The sequence below is a fragment of the Lepidochelys kempii genome, chromosome 11 (assembly GCF_965140265.1).
Source record: "Lepidochelys kempii isolate rLepKem1 chromosome 11, rLepKem1.hap2, whole genome shotgun sequence".
Taxonomy (NCBI): domain Eukaryota; kingdom Metazoa; phylum Chordata; order Testudines; family Cheloniidae; genus Lepidochelys; species Lepidochelys kempii.
Window position 1 is genome coordinate 55,734,289 of NC_133266.1, and position 18,231 is coordinate 55,752,519.

Here is an 18,231-nt window from a genome sequence, read left to right on the forward strand (position 1 = left end):
AGAGTTGACAACTGGGTTTGTTGCAGGGATTGATTCATGGGTTAGTGTTTTTGTTGTGTGGTGTGTAGTTGCTGGTGAGTATTTGCTTCAGGTTGGGGGGCTGTCTGTAATCGAGGACTGGCCTGTCTCCCAAGGTCTGGGAGACTGAGGAATCGTCCTTCAGGATAGGTTGTAGATCCTTGATGATGCGCTGGAGAGGTTTTAGTTGGGGGCTGAAGGTGACGGCTACTGGTGTTCTGTTACTTTCTTTGTTGGGCCTGTCCTGTAGTAGGTGACTTCTGGGTACCCTTCTGATTCTGTCAATCTGTCACTAATTCTGGGGATAGATCTTTTTTAACCTACAGGTGAGGAGAGGGGTTAGGGAGTCAAAGGGTATAATTCCCTTAAAAGCAAATGTCCATTTCAGCAATTTAATGACCCCATTTTCTTTCTTTTTTTTTATTTTTATTTTTTTCAGTACTTTTGTCTTATGTACATCTTGAACAGTGGCTCTCAAACTTTTTTACTCTTGACCCCTTTCACATAGCAAGTCTCTGAGTGCAACACCCCTTATAAATTAAAAACACTTCTTTATATATTTAACACCATTATAAATGCTGGAGGCAAAGCAGGGTTTGGGGTCAAGGTTGACCCCTCGCACCCCCCCATGTAATAACCTTGCGACCCCCTGACGGGTCTCGATCCCCAGTTTGAGAACCCGTGATCTTGAAGCTTTCCTGCCATCTTTATTGCTGGCAAACAGTTTTAATTTTTGGGGGTGGGATTCATGTTAAAATCTAAATTTTCTCCATCAAAGGCTGAGCCTTGTTTCTTTTTCATAGCTGAAAATGTATGTATAGAAATAGCATGTCATATAAGGATCATGTATCTAAGACTAGCAACCCTCACCTGGCAAAGGAGAAGTCTCTCTATTCCATAAAAATCTTGTTAAAATTAATGGCAGGTAGGAAATGTCCATAAAACACAGTAAGCTAAAAGAAATGAGGCTATCTTTCTGCTCCCCTGTGTTTTTATAAGTTTAATTAATGGACTACAGAACCAAGCTTTTGCAACTCTGCATTAGGAAGAATAACTGAAGTCTAGTGGCTCTCCTAGCTCATTTGCTTCCTTCATGCCCTCTAACATGTTTTATTGTTGAAATAAACCTTTGAACACTGTTTACCTGTGTAACTAAAGATAAAGTAAATAAATACAAGATTTTATTTCTTTCCATTTTAAAATATTTCAATACAAGTAGATTATCAAATTCTCACTACTTTTGTAAATGCAAAAAATTTCTAGCCCACATGAAGTATTAGCTGCTTGCTAAACAAATCAGATGCTAAACTCTGCTTTCTTGCACCAATGTAAGTCCAAAATAATTCAGCAGTGCTTGGGGTGAGAATAGAATCTGGCCCTAAAACTTCCTCAGAGAAGTGCAAACATTGTTTAAAAGGTTATAATAGATTAATTGTAAAAGCCCTGAAAACTTGAGTTTGTAATGAGAAATACTGATAGATGCTTAACTATAATGGTTCTGTATGGGCATACATCTTACATTTTTAAGTATTTTGGATGTTTATAAAGGCACAATTTAGGTTGACAGGTCACCTTCCTATCAGTTAATAGAATGTCATTCATCACTTATAGGAGTTTTCTTCATGTTCTGTTGATAAACCATTCTGTATTAATTTTTTTCCCTCTTACAGCCTGGCTTTGTGGTATCATTTCTATCACTGTCATTAGCCTGCTCTCCTTGCTAGGCGTGATCTTGATACCCATCATTAACCAAGGGTGCTTCAAATTCCTTCTAACCTTCCTGGTTGCTCTGGCCGTTGGAACACTGAGTGGAGATGCTCTACTCCATCTGTTGCCACATGTAAGTACCGTTCCACTCCCACACCAGGGACTTCAGGTTTTAAAATTCCCAGAGGACTATTGAACATGAACATCAACAGTTAAAGCATTAATTATTTGTTATGTTCATTGATTGAGCTGTAGATTGGGACCGTAAAGGAAATTTTAAAGCAGCGTTTCTTTAAGATAATTTGACTCTGTGTTTCTTAAAAAACATGGGAGTGTTAAAACTATTGAAGTATCAAGAGTGTGCTGAATTTTTTAATACATGTGGTAAATGTTGTAGAGCTCCTATTTTCGTTTCCTTTTGAAACTTCTGTTCTCAGAAATTTTGGAAGAATTCTGGTTTGAAAACCCCTAAGGGAGGGTCACAAGCTATCAGTTCCCAACTGAATATTTTGTGTGTGTGTGTGTGCGTGCTTTTAGTAACGAGGATGTAAACCTGGTTTTGGATCTTTTTTGTTATAAACTGTGCCCCATCCTTCTTTTGTTTGGGTTTATATATTGTAGAAAACCTAACTCCGCAGGAGTATTACCAGGAAATGTCTCTTAAATCCAAGGAAGATGGGGTTTTAATGAGTTGCAGTACATTGACATTTATTTGAAGGGAGAAAATGGAGAGAATGTATTCTATGAACTTCCTTGGGTTCCTTGGGCATAATTCTTTTGCCCTAGACTATAAAGTTCACTTATTGTTTATTTTGCATAATCCATGATATACATGTTCTAGGGATGTATGTGTTGACAGAGTTTGGAAGTGTGTTTTGGGTTAGAGCTAAAGTTGTTGGATTGTTGTTCTTGCTACTAACAATGCAGGAACTGTAAGGGTAATCGACTTTTGTATGTTAACTGGTTATTTTTAGCTTAGTTAATGAGCAGGGCCAGATTCTCATTTGCAGTTAGTTTCCTTCACACCTGAGTGGTACAAAGGAGCTGAAGTCTGTCCATCTAACTGCCATGTTGAAACCTCTCTGGGGGAATGTTTCTATTGATAGCCATTGAAGGCAGGTCTTTCAGTGAAACAGTTATAATATTTGATGGATCTTTTTTGAAGGAAAGAGACTTTATTTTTTTTAATGGGTTTTTGGTAGGTTGTTGGGGGTTTTTTTGGTTGGTTTTTTTTGTTTGTTTTTTTGGCAGCACAACATCACATGTCATATGGACCTGAAGTCACTCCAGTTTACTGAAATTGAAAATTCACGTTGTGGCTTTTTTTTCCTTTCCTAATAGTCGCAAGGAGGCCATAACCACAGTCACCACGAGGACCGCGGTCATATTCACGAAAACAGGCATTCTCATGGACATTCCCATGGGCGTGGAACAGGAACTGAAAGGTTTCTGGAAAAATACGATGCAGTATTGAAAGGGCTCGTAGCTCTTGCAGGCATTTATCTTTTGTTCATCATTGAACACTGTATAAGAATGTTTAAGCACTACAACAAACAAAAGGTATGTGCCACGTTTTCTCATTCTGTATGTCATCATTTAAGATAATACTTGGGAAAATTGCATCCTATAAAAAGCCCAAAGATTTTCTTAGGAAGATAAATTCTTAAACACTCTACTTGAAAAGTACTCTGCATGGTGCAGTTTGAAAGTTTTGTAAAAACTATTAGCTGTTACCTATTTTCATTCTGGTTAGTAGCGTGTGAAAAACTTGACTGGGCCCTTTACTATAAGGGGTTGCTTTTCAAGCTGTAAATGACTCTGTTCTCGTCCACAAGATGTGGATATCTTGAATTGTCTCCTGCACATAAGTCATAGTAGACTAGCAACTAGCCAAGATGATGACTGAGGAGTTCTTAAGCAAGTAAGGATCACCGCACGTTGTTCCAGTAGCGGGTGATCTGCTTGCGAAAATGTGAACCGAAATATATGGAACATTCGGATACTATAGTAATAGGGGCCAGATATGTACCTAGGTAAATAGGCTAACTTAAGTGACAGGCTGTCTTATTTTAAGAAGAGATATTACTGGCACATTCAGCTGAGGGAGCTGTACTCCTTGTAGAGTGTATTCAGTTCATATGGTAGTGACTTGCCTGACCATAACATGGTGGTGTACAAAATTATGAGTCCATTTACAAGGCCTCTGAATCACTAGGAATTTCTCTCCGTAAGAAAATATAAAGAATTACAGACCTTACATTTAAAACTTGAGTAGCACTCTTTCTCTAACTCTCTTCATCTAAAAAGGATTTGGTTTCCTCTCATCGCACTTTTTCACAGGAAAGGCATTTCTGAGAAAATATGGCAGAAGGGGATGAAAGTGGAATATACTGAAGGGGGTGTGCCACCACCTGTCCTGCAACCTTGGGTTCCTCACAATTCTTCGTGCCCGTAGCTCCCAACATGAGCTTCTCACAAACCACGCGTGTCTGTGTATAGCTACAGCCCTGGTCCAGCAATTGTGACCCCAGCAGCCTGTCAGCTACACACCAGCCACACTGGCTTCCAGCAGCCTTGATTACTACCTCCAGGGTAATCCCAACACACTCCGAGTCCCGGATTTTCCCCCAAAACATGTATTCTGCACTGCCCAGTTCTTTCCTGGACAGATATTAAGGGGTCAGTGTAAAAGTTTGCTGCTTTAATTGGAGTTACCAACAATTCAGTTTAAACACAACGCTGAATTAGTTTTGATTAAAGAATAAAACAGGTTTATTTAACTGTAAAGATGTAGATTTTTAAGTGAGTACAGGTATAAGGCATTGAGGTCAGAAATGGTTACAAGAGAAATAAAGATAAAACACTTCTGAGCAACTGAAACTTAACAAATTAGACTTGGTTCAAGATAAAATTCTTACCACATGTTCTCAGCAGAATAGTTTGCCAGATTCTCAAGTCAGGATCTGCCCTCAAAGTCCAAAGGGCTGGTTTCTTTGTCTTCTGAAATGAAAGAGTGAGAGAGAGATAGAAAGAGAGAATGCTTGGGGTGTTTTTGCCCTTCACTTTTGTAGTTCAGTAGCCCTTTGAAATGGATCAAGTTCCTGTCTGCTGTAGGGGCGGAGACATGGAGTCTTGTGGTGAAAGAGGTTCCATGTTGTCTTCTAAAATGCTGGTTGATCTGTTCCTGCTCCCCTTCCTTGCCAAAGAATAGGTGATTGTCTGTAAACTTTGACACCTGGTTAGAGGCATCAGCTTGTCTTTTGTCTTTGAGAAACAGATTTACGCCCTCCCCAGACTTGTCTGGTAAACACATTTCCATCACAATTTCATGTTATGTTCACAACTTTACCTATAATGTTGCAACAGACATTTCAATATGACATTGACCAGCAAGTTATTAGTTTTCAAGTGATACTTCACAAGGTGTATTTTGTACAAAGATTATTTAAAATTGCATGTAGGGTGTCAATATAGGGTGCATGGATTTACATACATCTTCCACTAAGATTAATTAATTAAATCCTCCAAACTGGTGTGGAAAACTTGTGGTCCTAGCCTGTAGTATTGGTCATAAAGCACACCAAACAGGAAGGGAACAAATTTTCTTCATTAAATGCAAATTTAAAATGTGAACAAATTAAATGAATCTAACAGTTCTGTATAGGAAGTGTCTCTTGGCTAATACAACAGGCATTGATGATGTATTCTGTGTATGAATGGTGCTAATTTAGGAAATTATACATTATTTGATTATGTAGATCTGTGGTCTATCGCTGAAAATTCCCATAATCTGTAGCAGTGATAATCTTCTTGAATATCTGAAATTCTGTAGTTTTGAGAACCATATCCAAAGATAATCTTACTGAATATTAAAGTAATATGTATGAAAAAATACAGTGAAGCTTCCTTTCCTTTCAGTTTTGCTACAAACTAGGCACTGACAGTTATCTGTTTCAGTCTAAACAGAAGTGGTGCAAGAAAAAACAGAAGACTGAAGAATCACCAATTGGAAGGAAGCTTTCAGAACACAAACTGAATAATAGGCCAAATGCTGACTGGCTTCAGCTCAAACCCCTGGCAGGTAGACATGAATGTTGAGAATTTGTCCTTGCCATGTAAGACTCCGAGCAAAGAGAGTAATGGCGTGTAACCTATGGTTTTGTATGTTAGCACTTCCTCTCTGTAAATCTGTGTTAATAAGACTGGCATTACCTAATCAACTGTCCTCATATAAGACTGCAAGCCCCAACTGTAGTTATAGAAGCACTGAAACACTCTGCTGTGAGAGCCTTGCTGTGTTAGATGGCTTTCCTTTCTTTTAATAGAAAATGGGAATTTGGCTTCTAAGAAAAAAAAATTCACTTAATTGGCAGAATGCTGATTTAGACAAATGGGTTTGAAACCATCCAGTAAATTTCCCCCACCACCTCATAATAAAAACAAAACCATTATTTTGTTTAACTGTAGAGCCTACAGCTTTTTGAATTGCCATAGCAGTAAGGATCATTCCACTTAGATTAAGGTCCATCTCTTGAAATAGTCTCAAAATAATGTGTCAAACGGTTTGTCCAGTAATTGTCTGTCTACATAAACTGAATTAAGAAAATGTCAAAGAATTTTTAAGAGTTGCTTGACTTTGATTTTGAAATGAGTTGTCGTCTTGGCCAGTGTGAAATAACCCTTATTATGTTTATCTATTTATCATTCCTGAGACATCCCTCCCCCTCCCCCCAGCTAGGTCATTTTATCACTTCGACCTGAGCTGACACCAGCAAACTTATTGCACCTGGAACATGCTAAATACTTCCCAGCGTTTAATTCACTTTTTTCCTTGTTCTTTGTTGTTGTTGGGGCTTCCAAGTAAAAAGTAGTTCTGGCATGCCTATAAAACTAGTCACACTGACGTACTACATTGTGAAACAAGCGCATATTTGTACTGCACCTTTCTTATAACTTTAAAGAGCTGCCATGTTCAGACACAGAGGTTGCTGCACTCCAGTGCTGGTTGGATGACCTGTGTGTGCGCATGCATACAGAAGTAACCAGGTTAAGTTTTCAGTGTACTTTGGCCTCAGTCTTTGGCCTGTAAGAGATTTTTATTACTCTATTCTTGACATATTTTTTTCTGCTTTTTAGCTCTGCTAAAACATGAGCTTTGTCTAATTATGTCAGTAGCAAATTATCAGGTACAAGCGAGGTCAGGCTGAAAGTGGCTCTGTGTACTGCAGATGACTTGTTGTACAGAGCAGTTGCATTGCATTTGAAATTTCTGCATGACCTGCAAACATTCCACAGTAAATAATGCAACAAAAGAGAATTTTGTTACTCCAGTTGCATGTGGAAACAGTGATCTTTAGCTTGGGAAGTGTTGGCATGTTTAGTAGGCTTTTCTTTTTCTGTTTTAGCAAAGCAGTTGAATATCTGAAAACATTAATGTGCAATGGCATGCTTGCTGGTGGTTTCTTACTAAAGAATTAATGCACCGTGTCTCTTTCTCTGGCTTTAATACAGGTGCAGATGACTCAGTTGTATCTGAAGATCGACTTAATGAAACTGAACTAACTGATCTAGATGGCCAGCTGGAATCCCCTCCTAAAAATTTTCTGTCTGTCGAAGATGGAAACAACATACACCATTCTCACAATGATGTCTCTCACTCTGTTCACGACCATGATCTTCATGATACAGAATATGATGACAACCATGGAGAGGATAAAATAGCTAGGAAACATAACCATCACTGGCATCACAAACATTCCCATCATTCTCATGGTCACTGCCATTCTGGAAAGGACCTGAAAGATACTGGGATTGCTAATATAGCTTGGATGGTAATTATGGGAGATGGCATCCACAATTTTAGCGATGGTTTAGCAATAGGTAAGTAAATACAAGGTGTTGAGTATATTCTCTATGGCTGTACCTGTCATAGGTAATTTTGGTAAAATTTCCCACTGATGAAGCTCTATGGGTAACAGTAATATCAGGAGGATTAGTACAGATGAGGCTCCAGGTGGCCACTAGCATTTTGTTTAATCTTGCGCAGAGCAGGTCTAAGTACCTTGGTGTTTAAAAATGCCAGCAGCTGTGGTATAAGCCTTGTCTACGCTAATTTCAGAAAGGGGAACTACTCAAAAATGAGGAATCTAGCTAAATGGCAATTAGAAGGTACAGTCATAAAAGTGAAATGCCTGCAAGCTGCATGGAAACTTTAAAACACCATAATAAAGGCTCAAATTAAATGTATACCTCAAATTAAAAAACATAGAGGACTCTTGTTAGTTTCTACACTACAGTGGTACTCCCAATGACGTAAGTTGCCCATTACATTGACTTAATAACTCCACCTCTGTGAGAGGCATAGCGCTTACATCGATGTAGTTAGGGCAACTCTGTGTCCGTGTAGACACTTTGTTACTTACATCATTGTTAGCTGTCAGCCCCATGTGAGGCTGATAGCTGGGTCCACGTGCTCTTCCCCCCACACCTGCCCTGAAGCTGACAGCCTGAGCTGTCAGGTGGGTGCTGGGCTCACAGCTGAATACCTCTGACCCCCGGTGCTGACAGCCCAAGCTGTTAGCCAGGTGCCGGGCTCACAGGTGGAATCCCCCCCTGCCTGGGAGCTGACAGCCCAAGCTGTGAGTCCTGTACAGGGCTCAGTTTCACAGCAGGAAGCCTACCAGCAGTGAAATTGATGTTCTTGTCAGTTTCACGGCTGCTATTGTTTCATGTTTTGTCTCCTGCTCCTGCTATGGGGGCGGGGTACCAGCTGTGAGCCTGGTGCCACATTGACAGCCAGGGCTGGAGAGGATATGTTAAATAATAGCAGCTGTAAAACTGACAAGAATGTCAGTTTCATTGCTGGTAGGCTCCCTGCTGTGAAATTGAGCCCCATGCTAGGCTCACATCTCTATCAGCCCTGGGGTGGGCTCTAGCTGTAAGCCCCCTTTGGATGTCAGTGCCCACGCTCTGGCTATCAGTACCCCACAATGCTCCACTTCAGTCCATGTAAGCACTTCTGGTGAGAATGCGCACCACCAGCAGAAGAAGGGTAGTGTGGACGCCAACAGCTGAATTAATTGCTGTGGTGGCTGTAGGTTGACCTAACTTAAGTCGATCTAATTTTGTAGTGTAGACAAGCCTCTAGAGAGAGAAACTGGAACAGAAGTAAGCAGCTTTTGTGGCATTTTGGGTTCTGTTATAGCATCTTCCATCCAGATTCACCCAGAGCTTACCAGTGTCTTTGGAAGTAGAAAACGCACTGTTCTGAATATTTCACATGGGAATAAAAATGAGGGAAGGTACTATCCAAAGTACAGCTTATTAGAGATGATTGCTGGGCTGGTTTTCTTAACACTAGGTGGCATTGTAGTGCAATAGATTCTGACTAAGTGGGCTTTGGAGTGGGTTGGGAAACATACTTGCCCACTAGATGAGGAGTGAATCAAGCTACTCATATGGCTCTCAGATAATCACTTCAAAAAGTGCTGCAGTTGGGGCTGGCAACTAAACCCTGAAAAACATATCCTGCAGTTAGACCCAAAAAACCGTATTCTTTGCTGATGTCTTCATTGTGCTCCTGGAGAGATGAGAGATGAATAGAGTCATAGAGTTTAAAAACGGAAGAGATTGTATAATCTGACACTCTGTATATCACAGACCATTAAATTGCACCCAGTTACCCCTATATTGAGCCCAATAACTTGTTAGGCTTCCTTTCTGGAAAATATAGCCAATCTTCAATTGAAGACATAAAGAGATGGAAAATCCACCACTTCCTCTGTTCAGTGTTTAATCATCCTCACTATTGTTTTAAAAACCTGTGACTGATTTCTAATTTGAATTTGTCTGGCTTCAGCTTCCAGCCATTGGTTCTTGTTATGCCTTTCTTTGCTAGATTAGAGAACTCTTTAGTACCTGAATGTTTTCTCCCTGTGATGGTATTAATACACTAATCAACCATTTCAAAATCTTCTAATGGATAAGCTAAACAGATTGCTGTTTTAAGTCTCTCACTGTTAGGCATTTTTTCCAGGCCTCAAATCATTTGTGTGATTCTTATCTGTCCCCTTTCCAATTTTTCATCATCCTTTTTTTGAAAATGTGGACACCGGACCTGCATGTGGTATTCCAGCATCAGTCTGACCACTGCCATATACAGAGTTACAAACCACATCCTGCTCACTACTCCCCCTTTTATACACAGTCATCATTTACCATTCTGCCAGTCTGTGTTAGCCGCAGATTTTATCAGCAGTGATTTTCTATTTACTTCTGGATCATTGATGAAAATGTTGATTAACATATTCATACATAGTACTCATCCTGGCAAAACCTCACCAGAAACACCCCCCGTTCAATAATTCCTCGTTGAAAACTGTTTTTGAGCTCCCTCAGTTAGTGAGTTCTTAATCCCTTTAATGTGTGCTCTGTTGGTATTGTATAGTTCTGTTTGTTAATCAGAATGTTGTGTGTTACTAAGTCAAATACCTTACAAAAGTCAAAGTATTTCTATGCAGTTACCTATATCAAGCAAACTAGTAATCTCATCCAAGAATGAAGTTGTTTGTTGGGCAAGACCTATTTTCCGTAAAATCTTATTTACTGACATTACTTATATTCCTGTTCTCTAATATTTTATCAACTGAATCCCATATCATTTCCATTATTTTGCCTGGGATTGTCCTCAGTTATTGTTGGACTGGAAAGTACTTAATCATCCTCCTATGATATAAGAACATCATTCTGCTTCTTTCCAAATACGGAACAGACTTATTTATTAATTGCTTCTGCCTCTGCTGCTTCATTATTCACAAGTTTACTATTTCTATTGAGTAATGGGCCTTCACCATTGCTAGAATTTCCTAATACACTTTAACAATTCCTTATTGTCTAGCTCTGGCAGCTAAGGACTTTTCCCTGGTCTCCTTAGGCCTGGTCTACACTTTGGGGTGGGGGATATCAACCTAAGGTATACAACTTCAGCTACAAGAATAGCGTAGCTGACGTCAACGTATCTTAGGTCGGCTTATCTTGCGTCCTCACGGCGCGGGGTCGACGGCCACCATTCCCCCGTCGACTCCGCTTCTGCCTCTCGCCGCAGTGGAGTACAGGAGTCGACAGCAGAGCGATCAGGGATCGATTTATCACATCTACACTCGTCCCTTATACATTTTCTGCACTTCTTAACTTCTAATTTACATCAATCGCTATCCGTTCTCCCCACCTCCCCCCTTTTTCCATTAGTTCTAGAGTGCTTTTTTGTTTCTAATTTCTGTCCTTGCTCCTTTGCTGTAATAGGGTTGTCTTTTAGCTAAAGTACCCTTCAGCTCCCGCCCAAGGGCCCTGAATTCTTCTATAATTTGGAGCAGTGGTTCTCAACCATGGATACGTGTACCATGGATACATGTATGCAGAGGTCTTCCGGGGGTACATCAACTCATCTAGACATTTGCCTAGTTTTACAACGTAAGAAGCACTGGCAAAGTCAATACAAACTAAAATTTCATACAGATAATGACTTGGTTTATACTACTCTATATACTATATGCTGAAGTGTAAGTACAATATTTATATTCCAATTGATTTATTTTATAATTATATAGTAAAAGTGAGAAAGTAAGCAATTTTTCAGTAATAGGGTGCTATGAAACTTGTGTATTTTTATGTCTGATTTTGTAAGCAAGCTGTTTAAGTGCGGTGACAGTTGGGGGTACACAATACAAATCAGACTTCTGAAAGGGGTACTGTAGTCTGGAAAGGTTGAGAACCACTGATTTGGGTAATTCTATGTGGTACCAAGTCAATGTGTAACATCAGCAGTGGAGATTTTCTGGATGACTTCATAATCCCATCCAATTTTGTGGTTGCATTTCATATTTTCATTCCCTGGAGACAGCACACCATTCTTTTTTGTCCTTGGGTCCCTTGGTAAATTCTCTGTCTGCTCTTCTTAATATGGAGTTGCTGATGACAACTGTTTGCCTGAAGATGGCTGAACAGTCTCTGATAGTACTTGCGTCATACTGCAAGAAAAATCACCAGGTACATCTCCTGTAGCTTTCTTTTCCATTCATCCAGAGCTACATTGTCTGATAGTTGACTCGCTGAATAACTGATAACAATTTGATACTTCTGGCTGGGTTGTATGACTCTCCCCCACCCCCTGCAGGTTCCAAATTGCCTTATCACTGATCCTTTCCCTTGTGGCATATCTGACCACAAATTCCAAATGTGGTTGCCCGAGCAGTCTTTTTTTCCCCTCTGATGTGCAGCGTTAAAACTTGCACTACCGGACCATGTATTTTCTAGTCCAGTATGGGAACAAATCTTGTCTTTCAGAAGAAAGGAAAACATGCACATCAAAGCAGATCACAACAGTTGTTCCATCCATTGTCTATATCTGCTATCTGATGTAGAGCCAGACCTAAACAGTAGGAGCTACGCTCCCTCCGAAACTCTTCTATTTTCCATTTCTGTATGCTTGCTCAGGAGTTTGCCTGGCAAGTGATTTATATTAAACCTCATGGCTCAACCCTTGTTAATAGGGAGGAATTAGGTACTCAGACTTCAAACACTCTCTCTGTTCAAAGCCACCAATACAAACAGACTTGTCTCAACCGGCCTGATCACAACCTTCATGAAGAATAGACAAACAGACTGAATGCAGTACTCACGAAGTCCCTCTGCTTCTGAGCACAGGATCTGCAGCTAGGTGTTTGCTGCTAAAGGGTGGTTGTTTTTTTTGTTTGTTTGTTTGTTTTTTAATAAGAGCAAGGAGAGGTGCATTAATAGGTGACCTTTAGCCCCTCATTAACAGCTGTTACTGCCAATATCAAAGTGTAGGGGCCAAAATCTGGAGAAGTCTCCTTTCTTATCTCCAACCTCCTCCCAAAATAAGACCTGAGCTACACTAGCCATATTGTCCAAGATAGGGCACAAAATTTTTCCCGATATAATGTAGTTGACGTAACTCTCATTTTAGATGCAGCTCAGTTGATGAATTCTTCCTGCAGCCACCTCTCAAGGGAGTGGATTTACTATAGTGATGGAAAAAACCTTTCTGTTGCTGTAACAAGTGTCTACTCTACAGTGGCTTGGTTGCAGCACTGTAACTGTGGAGTTGTAGTGTTTGTATTGTACACACATAACCTAAATTAATATTGTTGTTGGTTGGTATCCAGTGGAAAAAGTAGTAAAGCAAGCAATAGCTCATGGATTAAATATTAGTATGAATTTCCAGTGTGGAAAGGAAGAACAGATAACTGGGCTGTCCCTTTCACCCATTGTTATCACCTTTGTGTGCTTTTCACATTCTTTAAAATGTAAAACTGGTGCAGTATGTTTCATGAGAATATAAACCCTTTGCCTATTTCCAGTTTGTTCTCAAGTCCATACCTTTTCCTAAAGATCTGTTTTTTCAGATGAACTGAGCAGCATGGCATGCAGCATAATGCCAATCCAGTAACTACAATGCTTTTGCACACACCTTTTACACACACTGGATACACGCTACTAAGAACAAATATTTAAAATAATAGTCACATGTAGGCTGAAAAATATTAGAATCTCTGAAAAGGGAACTCTGTACATTACCTATCTATTGATGTTTAACGTAGCCAATAAAATTAAAATGCCATTATTTGCATCTTATTTTTCCAGGAGCAGCTTTTAGTGCCGGACTGACAGGAGGAATTAGTACATCTGTAGCAGTGTTTTGTCATGAGCTTCCCCATGAATTAGGTAATTAATTCTGTAAACTTCAAATGTAGATGTTTTTGATCTCTTTGACATTGAATGAAAAGGTACTATATGAAAAATATATCCACAGGTTATCAGAATAGTAATGAGGGTAAACAAAATGCAATGTGAAAACCATTAGGACGACCATTTACACCAGAAGAAATTCACATAGAGAACATGATTATAGTATGCCATTATTCAGTGTGTATAATCAGAACATTAACGTGTATTTTAGTAGGAATCTAGCATCATCAGTATACGTTCCATTCTGTATGTGAAACTTTCAGAACGCATGTTATTAGAATGTTCTTACTGAATACATTTGAGTACGTTGTTGGTTGGTCATGTACTTGTGAATGTATTGTTCTGTCAGGGATAGGCATCTGTAAATTTCATTCAGCTAGGAGTCATAAGGAGGCTTACTATATCCACAGCCAGTCAAGCCTGTTTGATATGGGGTCCTGCAAATAGAAGAGGTGTGCTGTTGCATCACATTGCATATGGTGATACTAGAGAAAAAAAATTGCATAGGCAAAAAGGAAAGTTTTATGAACATGACTTTTTAAACTGCAGCCATCTTGCTGCTGAACTGCTGTTTTGGCATGTGCTATGATGGGGAGTCGGTATGGATTATCAGGGTCCATACAATTCATAGTAGACTGAGTATATGGGAGAATATTTTGCTTCCTTGAAAATTAGGAGTTCCAGGCAGGTATGTGTATCTGAAATCCATTGGCACTAGGATAGAATTTTTAAAGCAGTTATTCTTTAAGGCTAGCCTTATCATTGCCATTTTACAGATATTTTTTTCACAGCTCAGTATGGGTAGTGATATGTTACAGTCCACTTCTCCTTGACTATTTTCCCTTGCTGAATTACAGTTCTGCCATTTGCAGTCTTCTCCATCCCTTAGAAGTTTTGTAACTGGAAGACCTTTTGAGACACTGTTTTCTGAGGCCCTGGTTTCACTTCTAGAGATTTTTAAGACTGGGGGAAAGAATAAAATGATCATACCAGGAATTAAAAGAATGTTGGCAAGTTTTCTCTCTTTAAAATTATCCTTTTGTCTTTACTCTCTGTTCTTGCTTTCTCCAATACACCATACTTTTGTAGTAGAGGTCACTTCTAGTGTTTCAAACAAGCATATATCATGAGTGACGTGTCCAGCTAATGTCTGTTATTACCCAGAGAGGACCTAGGTAGGGGCTTGTTTGTGCTCCTCCAAGAGAGCAGTAAAGCCACAAAATACTTGTAAAGCTTTTAGAGATCTTTGGATGAAAACCACGATAGAAGTAAATCAGATTTAGCCTGCCACCGTCTCTCTGAGGCAGGTAAGAGATTACAGATGGGGTAATGCAGAAGTTTTTAGTATTGGACAACAATGCTACACACAACAGTTTAGGACAAGAAGTGAAACTGCGGGAGAATTTAAGGAATTGGAATGTATGTTATTGGAGTTAGAATTTGTACAGGATAATGGAATTAATTTAGCACCTTGTCATAACCATACAGCTAAGGGTAGCCTAGAATTTATCCTTACTTGTAAGGGGTTAAGAAGCTCAAATAACCTGGTTGGCATCTGACCAAAAGGACCAATGGGGAAAGAAGATACTTTCAAATCTGGGGGGGAGGCTTTGTTTGTGCTTTTGTTTTTGTGTTCTCTTGGGAAGCAGAGAAGCACTAGGTCAGAAAACTCCTTCTCCTATAAACCATCCTAAAGTGAGTCTCAGTATTGCAAAAAGAGTAAGTAAATAAGGCAGGGCGCGTTAGATTACCTTTTGTTTTCAACTTGTGAATTTTCCTGGTGCTAAGAGGGAGGTTTATCCCTGTTTTTTGTAACTTTAAAGTTTTGCCTAGAAGGGAATCCTCTGTGTTTTGAATCTGATTACCCTGTAAGTTACCTTCCATCCTGATTTTACAGAGGTGCTTCTTTTACTTTTGTTCTTCATAATAAAGTTCTGTTTTTTTAAAGAATCTGGTTTACCTTTTTGGTTGGTATGTTATTCTCAAGCCTTCCCAGGAAGGGGGTGTAGGACTTGGGAGGATATTTTGTGGGAATAGGAATTCCAAGTGGTCCTTTCCCTGGTTCTTTGTCTAAATCACTTGGTGGTGGCAGTGTACTGTCCAAGGACAAAGGATTTGTGCCTTGGGGAATTTTTTAACCTTAGCTGGTAGAAATTAGTTCCTGGCCAATGGGAGTGCGGAACCAGTGCTTGGGGCAGCACGCGGAACCCTGTGGGCCCCCCTGCCTAGGAGCCAGACCTGCTGCTGACTGCTTCTGGGGCACAGTGCAGTGTCAGAACAGGTAAGGACTAGCCTGCCTTAGTCAGGCAGGACCACCGACTGGGACTTTTAATGGCTGACCAGAGCCACGGTGACCCAGTGTCTTACATTCCGTGACCCAGTAGTGGGTCGCGACCTGCAGTTTGAAAACCACTGCTGTAGGTAGCCTCCTTTTAGAGCCCCAGCTCTGATGGAGGTGGAGGGCAAAGGACCTATACTGAGTTTTAAAGGATCACTCAAAATTGGTTTCAGGCAAGCTGAGAGAGTTGCAGTCAATATATGTTGCTTCTGTTGGTGCTCACTGTATGAGAGAGGAGACTTCTATATACACAGCTAAAAAGGTGGGTTAAAAATTAACAAGTACTTTTGACCTACTTTTAAAGAATAATACTGAACCATTCCACTCATGTTATTTACGGCCATTACTTGAATACGTTAAGGCCAAGTTTACACTACAGACGTATATTGGTATAACACCGGCACCGACGGAAAAATCCACACCCCTGAGCAATGTAATTATACTCACCTAACCCCCCCATGTAGACAAGCACTGTCTTCATCACAGAATCATAGAATATCAGGGTTGGAAGGGACCTCAGGAGGTCATCTAGTCCAACCCCCTGCTCAAAGCAGGACCAGTCCCCAACTAACTCATCCCAGCCAGGGCTTTGTCAAGCCTGACGTTAAAAACTTCTGAGGAAGGAGATTCCACCACCTCCCTAGGTAACACATTCCAGTGTTTCACCACCATCTTAGTGAAAAAGTTTTTCCTAATATCCAGCCTAGACCTCCCCCACTGCAACTTGAGACCATTACTCTTCGTTCTGTCATCTGCTACCACTGAGAACAGTCTAGATCCATCCTCTTAGGAACCCCCTTTCAGGTAGTTGAAAGCAGCTATCAAATCTCCCCTCGTTCTTCTCTTCTGCAGACTAAACAATCCCAGTTCTCTCAGCCTCTCCTCATAAGTCATGTGTTCCAGTCCCCTAATCATTTTTGTTGCCCTCCGCTGGACGTTTTCCAATTTTTCCACATCCTTCTTGTAGTGTGGGGCCCAAAACTGGACACAGTACTCCAGATGAGGCCTCACCAATGTCGAATAGAGGGGAACGATCACGTCCCTCAATCTGCTGGCAATGCCCCCTACTTATACATCTCAAAATGCCATTGGCCTTGGCAACAAGGGCAGACTGTTGACTCATATCCAACTTCTCGTCCACTGTAACCCCTAGATCCTTTTCTGCAGAACTGCTGTCTAGCCATTCGGTCCCTAGTCTGTAGAGGTGCATGGGATTCTTCCATCAACAGATCTACCGCCTCTCGGAAAGGGAGACCGACAGGAAAAGCTCTCCAGTTCACCTAGGAGTGTCTCCACTAAACTGCTACCATGGCATAGATGCACTGGGGCAGCTGTGCCACTGTAGTGCTGCATGTGAAGACAAGCCCAAAATTAGAAACTTTAATCCCAGGTGGATTGAATCACTTAACCAGCTGTTTCCACCCTCTTCTGCTCAGCCTTCAGTTAATTTCTGTCTGTAGAAGGCTTTCGGTGATCTAAGAGCATTGGTTGAAGTGAAATTTCCCATTCTTCTTTGAGTGCTTTTCACGACCGTTCCAGTCAGGTGTGCGCCAAACGTTGGAAAGTTTTCCCTTAGCAGCACCCGTTGGGTCGGCCATGGAGCCCCCTGGAGTGGTGCCTTTATGAAGCTGCCGACCCACCCCCTTCAGTTCCTTCTTACCGCCCATGACGGTTGTTGGAACGGCATTTGCTTGCCTCGCAAGTGCTTCCCTTAGCTTGTGCGTTAGGTCTATAGTTTAGCGGTTTCAGTTTTTAGTTTATAGGTTTCAGTTCTTAGTTTAGCATAGTTTATTATATTTTTGGTTAGGGACCATGGTTCCACTCTATTCCTTTCCTTCCCTTGGCTCCGGGGCATGCCTTGGGGCCAAGGGTTTAAACCGTGTGGGACCTGTAGTAAGCCCATGCCAATTGGCAACTCCCACGATGCGTGCCTGAAGTGTCTGGGGGAAGAGCACCAAACAGACGTGCAAAATTTGCAGGTCCTTTCGACCCAGGACGAAAAAAGAGGGCTTCCATCTGAAACAGCTTTTGATGGAGTCTGTGCTCCATCCTCAACCTGTGTTGGAGCGCAGGGTCCCGGGGCTGAGCGAATCAGTGTGCAGCGCTCTGGCCTCAGTGCACGATATGGCACCAAGAAGAGTCCAGAGACCCTCAGCACGCCTCCCCGGCACCGCAGACTATCTGGCACTATTACCACTTGCCGGTACTGCACAAGCAGAAGAAAACTGACATAGGCCGCTCACAGAGGCTGAAGGTGTCTCAGCTTCTGGGTGCATCCTGGGAAGGAGCACTCAGCGCTCAAGGGTCAAGAGTCGGCACCATTGACTTCAGTTCCCGGAGGGGGACCACTGAGTCCAGCCCCCCGTGACTCCCTGCATAAGCAGTACCAGGTGGAGGAATTG

General features: G+C 41.1%; 1 protein-coding gene across 5 annotated transcripts in view; it reads left to right on the forward strand.

The window, feature by feature from the left end:
• The window catches only part of SLC39A10 (solute carrier family 39 member 10), a 78,285-nt gene that overhangs the window by 32,813 nt on the left and 27,241 nt on the right, over positions 1–18,231 (forward strand). For 4 of the 5 annotated variants that reach the window (XM_073306241.1, XM_073306238.1, XM_073306242.1 and 1 more), the window contains 5 exons: positions 1,689–1,858; positions 3,067–3,285; positions 5,644–5,806; positions 7,237–7,605; positions 13,387–13,467. In XM_073306241.1, coding sequence (XP_073162342.1) covers positions 1,689–1,858; positions 3,067–3,285; positions 5,644–5,806; positions 7,237–7,605; positions 13,387–13,467 — 1,002 coding nt within the window. The remainder of the gene's footprint in view (positions 1–1,688; positions 1,859–3,066; positions 3,286–5,643; positions 5,807–7,236; positions 7,606–13,386; positions 13,468–18,231) is intronic. The other variant, XM_073306239.1, reaches the window with a different exon arrangement.